The sequence below is a fragment of the Triticum aestivum genome, chromosome 1A, assembly GCF_018294505.1.
Source record: "Triticum aestivum cultivar Chinese Spring chromosome 1A, IWGSC CS RefSeq v2.1, whole genome shotgun sequence".
Lineage (NCBI taxonomy): Eukaryota > Viridiplantae > Streptophyta > Magnoliopsida > Poales > Poaceae > Triticum > Triticum aestivum.
The window spans coordinates 348013346-348020789 of NC_057794.1; the positions used below are offsets into that span (position 1 = coordinate 348013346).

At 46.9% G+C, this 7444-nt stretch overlaps 1 protein-coding gene across 1 annotated transcript; it reads right to left on the reverse strand.

Annotated features, from left to right (window-relative positions):
- Positions 1-1571: 1571 nt before the first annotated feature.
- LOC123127283 (uncharacterized) lies at positions 1572-4592 on the reverse strand. The gene is made up of 3 exons (XM_044546958.1): positions 4010-4592; positions 3820-3906; positions 1572-1898 (listed from the first exon to the last, which is right to left on the reverse strand). Exons 1-3 carry the CDS (start codon positions 4289-4291, stop codon positions 1752-1754), a joined length of 516 nt encoding a protein of 171 aa, XP_044402893.1. The 5' UTR covers positions 4292-4592; the 3' UTR covers positions 1572-1751.
- Positions 4593-7444: the final 2852 nt, after the last annotated feature.

The following is a 7444-nucleotide window of genomic DNA, read 5'->3' on the forward strand; positions in this document are numbered from 1 at the left end:
CAAAAGCATTTTGGAGGCTGAATTTGTTTTTTTTGCCACGCCTTACATGAATGTGATTTCATGATGAATTTTTGCAAGCATTTAGAACTTTTGTCCATGTTTCTCTGAGAATTTTTTTGGAATTTTTTGAATTTTTTTTGTTTTTTTTTCGATTTTACTGTTCACCGAGCTTAAATGAGCTCGGGAGCAGAAAGGCACTTTCGCTTAACAAGACATATCCTAAGATGTTTGCCATCTCGGACAACCCCGAGGCTGGTGGAGGATGTGTGGGCGAGTAACTGTTCGGTTCCCCGATTTCATAGATCACCTGGAGCCCAAGAAACACATGAGTGGGAGGGTCTGCCGAGATACTGCCGGCCATAGGGTCAGCTCTGGGAGAGACGGGGTCACTTAGGGTATCGATTAATAAGCAATTTCTCTACGGTGTCCTTATATCGGGAGATTTTTGACACGATAACACCATGTGATGTAAACCGTCTAAAATAGAAAAAAAAATGGCAAGTGGCGAGGAATAGGATCCCAGGTGGGGATCAAGTTAGGAAACGACATGGGCCAGGGGATGGCAAATATGTTTGGTGCGGGCAAGACGAAACGGCTATATCATTATTCGGTGTATTGTGACGAGATTTGCGTGGAGTGTGCTTCACGAGGCCACAAGGTGTAGATGAAATGCTAGTGCTTTTCCGGACTTATACTGGTTTATCAAAGAAATGTGTGTCCAAAACCGTAGGTTGGCTTGGGTGAAGTTCACCGCGTTGGCTTGGACTTTATGCACTACACACAATAAAGCTATTATAGAAGGAAAGTTGTTTCGTCACCTGGCTAACTTGATGTATAAAATGGTGATCCTCTTTTACAGGTATGGAAATTTCTGGCGAGACCAAAGGACCGAAGAAAGGTGGAGCAAGTCGCATACAGCCTTCGCCCAAGGTGTATTGAGCTTCAACGTGTGGGACTGAGGGACACTGCAGGCTAGGGAGCGGCCCTCATCTTGCAGACCGTAGTATCTTTGATAGGGATCTTATTAGTCAAGCATGACTAAATGAACAGGGTGAACCAACATTCCCTTGCTACCCCTGTCTACTTTTTCTAAATGGTGTCTCATTCTGTTTCTTCTGAGGAGCTCAAAGTGACACAGGAATGAAGAAAGATGAGCCCTGGTCTCAGCCCCCCTAGCAATACTGTTGCTTTTCTGCTTCAATTGCTCTGACTTCTTCCATTTCTCAAGCTTGATCATCTCCTCCTTCCTAGTTCTCAACCAGCAAGCAGGAGAGCTCCCAAACAGAGAAATACTACTTATCGCATGGACATAAAAGGGAAGGAGAGGGCGTACTTGTTGACAGAAAAAACAAGCTGCAGAATCCCAAATGGAACATCAAGCAAGAATGAGCCTCATGTGGAATCGGAGGCATACAAAGACAGTATGCAATTTATGTCAAACAGAACCTGAACATGTAAATTTGCATGCATCTGCTGATCTCAAGGGGGTAAATTAGTAGAAGAGCTAGCTGTAAGTGAACAGCAAGACAAGAACAAGTAGCATGCTAAAATTGGATGGAACATTAAGCTGATTGCACTGATATTAATATATGCCATATGTATCGGCTGCTAGTTTGTTTGCAATACATTCCGAGCTCACGCGCCAAGTTCTTTATATCATGTTCTTTCCTAATCCAACTCTATACAGGTAATTCTGCAAAGTAACCATACGGCCCGGACAAGTTGATTGATGATTAAAGCATGGTGGACGATCAGTAGGTCTTGCACGGGTTCGCCTTCTTCGCTCCTCTCATGGTTTTCCAAATCTTGTCCTGGTCTGAAGCATGGCAATGCCCATACATGGCATGTCCTCTCCAAGTTGCGCACGGAGCAGCAACGTCGCACACAAAGCAGTAGCACTGCAGCACAGAAGAAACAAGATGAGTGATAATCTAGCATGCAAACATGACCATTTTCAGGCTTCAAATGTAGGCTTGTCAGTGTGATTAAGTGGTACCCAACAGAATGGGACAATTGAAAAGAGAGAATAGCAAAAATAGCGCTAGTCAAAACTGAAAGTTCCAGAATACCACTAGTGAAAACCAAAGTACCAAAATGCCACTCAGTTCAATAGTTTCATGCCAAAATAACACTAGTATCAAACTGAGGCTAAGAGCATCTCTAGCAGATCCCGCAAACCGCGGTACCGCAAATTTTGTTTACGGGGTACTGTAAACCGAATTCGCGGTACCGCGGACGTAATGAAAGATCAGATCCGATAAACACATACCGCATAATGTAAACTACTAGTTCGCGCCACATACATCTCTGAAGTTAACCACAGAGTTCATACTAGCTTAAAACATAATAAAAACCTAAATCTACTCATCATCATCAACAGGCTTCTTGACCTGGAGATGGTACTCCATCAGCGAGTTGGAGAGGACGAACGCCAGATCGTACTCCTACTTCGCCACCGCCACCCGCGCCATGGCACCTTCTTCTCCGGCGGTGGCCGCCTCCTCACCTCATACCACATGCGCTCCGCCTTGTGGAGTCACTTGAGCACGGCTGCCTCCTTCGCCCCGTACCATGTGCGCTCCGCCTCCTGGAGTCGCTTGAGCGCGGGCCAGAAGATCTTGCCGAGGCAGTCGAACTTGCTCTAGGCCCGCCGGCCACCGCTGCGGGAGGAGCTCCCCGCCTCGCCGTCATGGCGGCGCTTCAGCGGCGGCGAGCCGCCGCAGCCCCCTTGGTCACCCCTCCCACGACCAACGCTCGACATCGGGGCAAGCTTTGGCTGCCTACGCGTGCGGCAAACAGCGGCCGGAGGAAGGAGGATTTCTAGCTGGAGAAGACAATTTGCGACACAGGGGATATGGGAAATGCCGGATGTGAACCCTAAAACGCAGTCGCTCCGATATATATGCGGGAATCGGGGGCGGTTTATGGCCGGGCTGTTTTTACGGTATCTATCCGGGCCTGTTTTTTCACGCGAACTGTAAATCCGCCGGAATTTAGCGGGCCGGCGAGCTTAGCATGTGACCTTGTGAATTAGCAAGACAATAATTGAGTACAGCGATGGATTACTATATATACACTACTTGCTTGAAATTTTGCAGTCATGAATGATGAATTGCCGTATCATTTGCACTTTGAGCTTTGAAATGACTAGCATTGTGTGCTGCAGTTGAGTACAGCGATGGATTACTATATTGTACACTACTCGCTTGAAATTTGGGGTTACAAATGATGAATTGCCGTATCATTTGCACTTTGAGCCTTGAAATGACTGGCATTGTGTGATGAAGTTGAGAGAAAAAAATCACCTAAGGGAGAGACAGAGCCACGGGAGCCTCTGCTCCAGACACAGTGCTGATCCTGCTACGCAGCTGCACAACCGCCACATAGAGAGAAGACCACGGGAAAGAGACAGGGAGACGGGCAGCACCTGGACACGCGCAGCCGGCCGGTTGAAGTCGGCGTCGAGGGAGCAAGCTTAAACAGGGACGCGGTCGGCAGAGCAGGGTTCCGGCAGCGTGGTTAGCAGAGCAGGACGGGCCGGCGGTCGACGTCGACATCACGGGGCCTAGCCAGGACAAGGGCGCTACACGGTCTGCGGAGAGGGGAACTAAGGGACAGGGAAGCAGCAGGGAGGAGCGAACGCGGGCGCGCGATGCAGCGGTTGGGGCCGAAGCCATGGTCTCCCAGTGAGAAAAATTGACACTTGACCGGAGTGACATTTTTGGCATAAAAAACCGAGATTGTAGTTGTATTATGGCACTAGCGACATTTCGGAATTTTAGATAATCGTAATTCGGATATTCTGTCAATCGAAGATACCTGCTCGCAGTGCTTCTCGTGAGGGGTGGTGGCGAAGGGGAACTTGACGCAGAGGTACCTCGCGTGCGGAAAATCTCTGCAGGCCACCTGCAGACACATCCAAATCGAAATCGCGCCGATCGCGGGCTCATTTGGGGAAGGAACAATCTGAGAGGGGAATGAAAAATTCCGTGAGTGGTGGCGTTCGTACCGGGCCGCGCTCGGCGACAACCGCCAAGTCTTCGTCGTCGGCGGCGGCGGGGACGACGACGGGTCGGGCCTTGTTGGCGGCCAGGGGGTCGGCGGAGAGGATGAGGCAGTCCTCGTCGAATCGGCGCTTCTGCCGCGGCGTCCACATCTCGATCTCGTCGACGTCGAGCGGCGAGGAGGCGGTCGCCCCCGCCCTCTTCCGATCCCTCCTCTTCCCGGAGCTCAACGATGCGGTGGGGAAATCGAAGATTTCGATCACCTCAACGTCCGGCGCAGGTGCCATCTGATTCGCCGTCGCCGGCGCAGGTACCGTCTGATTCGCCGGCGCAGGCGCCGGAGAGGGCGGCCTGGCGGCTGGGGGGGGGGGGGGGGGGGGGGGGTCTTCTTCGTCCGCGACCGGGGCGCGGCAGGGGTCTTCTTGGTCCGCGACTTGGGCGCCGCCGCCTCCTTGGTCCGCGACGATGCCGCGGCGTTGGGCGTCGTCCGGCTGACCCTCGCCATGGTGGACCGAAACCCTAGCAGTGGATTGAGGGGCCGCGATGGGAGGCAGGCGAGGGATCGGCGAGGGTTTTGATTTTTGAAAATGCGGAGGGCGACGCGAGGTTTTGAACGCGGCGGCTGGCGCGTGGGCCCCGCAGTGCGCCGGGAGGTGTCTCTGACAAGGGTGCCACCTCGTCACGCTCTGGATTTGTTTCTAGAGCTCCCGCTCTGTCCTCTGGTCACGACCTCGCTTTTTTAGGAAAGAGATAGTTTGTTCCCAGATTTCATTAACGAAATCATAGATGTTATTTCTGGAAGTGAACGGAAAGCAGAAATGAAATACCAAGTTGGAATGACCGAGCATTGTCCTAGGACTTACGCACATTTTTTTTTTGAGCATCAGTATAGACATAAGCGCTCATATACACGCGCATACACTCACCTCTATGAACGCACACACGCACACCCTATCCCTATGAGCACCTTCGAGAGAATGAGCCGGCATATCATCTTGAGATTTTACGAAGTCACCGTAGCGCCTCGTAGTCGACGAGAACGTCTTCTCCCACTGAAAGCGTATCGCTGAAATTCCTGAAATAAATCCAGGATAAATGCGAGCACCAGGATTTGAACCCTGGTGGGTTGGGGGGGAACGTATCCGGTGTACCCACACTTGTGGTGCTACCGGTGCACCGGATACCGTGCAACATTTCAAAAAATCTGAAAAATATCTAGCACATTGACACAACAACAATGTATATCTCCACAAAATTTCGTATCAAAATATGAAATATTTTTTGAGATACAAAAATGACAAAATTGACATCAGTGTGATAACGGGCCAAATCTGAAGCCCAATTTATGTTATGTACTATTCAATGTTGAATTTATCATTTTTGTTTTAGGAGCTATGCTTCGAATATTTACTTGAAATTTTATGACAATCTACGTTAATGTTGTGTGAATGTGCTACATTTTTTTCAGAATTTTTCATGCATTTAAAATGTGCAACTTAAGTTCGGTGCACCGGTAGCACCACAAGCACCGATGCACCAGATTTTTTCCCTGGGTTGGGGATACCACTATCCATCTAACCATCTCAATTAGAGGTTGGTTTGCCTTATGAACATTTCATACATCGTCCTAGTTTCTGCCTTCATTGTTGGGTGTGTTTTGTAGAGTGCATGAGGGGTGTATTAGCTAAAAGTTCCTTCCTCAATCCATTTTTAGGTGTTTGGTAGTCTGCAGGGGCCTCCTTAGTATGCACGAGCTCAGCCCAAAAACCTTTTTAGCATACACGAAGAGAGAACATCCCCAGAGCCATCCACTGGTCAGCATGCATGAGCGAAGCGAGCGACAACGTGTTTCAAAAAATGTTCTGAATTTCTAAAAAATAATTTAATTTCCAAAATACCAAAAATTGCTCAAATTTTCAAAAAATGCCTAGATTTTCGAAATTTTCAAAAAATGTTCAGCTTTTCAAATTTTGCTAAGATTTTTTAAAAATATTCAGAATTTTAAATTTTGTTTAATTTTTTGTTGAAAAAAGTTTGCACTTTTGAAAAAATTTGATTTTCCAAAAAAGGTTTAGATTTCAAATTTGGTTAAATTTCAAAAAAGATCAAACTTTCAAAATTTGTTTAAATTTTTGAAACACTTTAGAATTTCGAAATATGTTTACATTTTAAAAAATGTTATTTTTTCATGTTTCAAAAAATTGCTCACATTTTTGAAATGTTTTGTTCACTTATTTGAAAATATCGGTTGCTACAGTACCGACTGACATGTCTAAACACATGCAAGCTACCAAACAGAGTTTCGGCTTAGCATGTGTCAGCACATACACCGCTACCAAACAATAGCAAATGCATGCACTCAGTATGTCTACACTGAGCATGTATCAAAGGAAAACAACCACGCTAGGTTGGGAATGCTACCAAACACACCCTAAAGCACAGACGAGTACCAGCTAAATCCACTAGACATGCAGATCGTATCTCTACGCTTGCGAAAATTCCGACGTATGGACCTGCGCATAGATGTTCGATGGACGGTGTTGGAGAGTGCAAAGTGTCTTGATTGCACAATCCGAGGGTTATAGACGTTTTGATGTATAGCATTGAAGATGCCCTTATACTTAGACGACAATCTAAAGTAGTCATCATCTTGTTCCACGTCTGGACAATCATCACCGTGAGTTATCCGAGAGCTTTCAGTTACTGTTTTTCTTTTTCTTTTTAATGAACCGACACATTGATTAATACGGATCTCAACAACTCGTCACGCTTCTTTCTGGTGGTATGAGCTTGTCGACATAGGCTAAGAGCATCTCTAGTCGAATCCTTCAAATGTAGCCTCTCAAATGTTGTCTCGAACTTTAACTCCTTACCTTTAATGAGCTAAGTAAAAGTGGTTATGTGGGGACCCCGGTCTAGCTAACTGAAGCTTCCTCGTGCATCCTACAACGATCTCATGACCAGTGTGTCAATTTGCACAGTCGAACTGGTAACAAAAGAACATCCATAAACATTGAACTTATACTTACATAGTTATGACCATTTGGTTGAGGTGATGGTCACCACTCCAAACATTGCAGCGGAATCTTTAAATGCATCGAGTAGACCCATCAGGACGCCACATGCAATCGACTAGGATTGCATCCTAGTTCGCCAGGTCATCGTCAAACCCCTCATCCACATACTACTCCTCCATGCCTGACCAAGTTAATAGTGAGGGACAACAATGTACTCACAAGCAACCCATAAGGAGGTGTAATAGATATTAATGCATGGCTTAGTACATGAAAGGGGGTTGTTATGCTAGGTCTCATCATTTATGAAAAACCAAATTTAACCTACTAGGTACATATAGTAGTTTTGTAAAAGCATTTTCATAAGCGGTTGGTAGAACCACAATAATAGCAAATTAGGGTTATCCTTCTACCGGTCACCATATC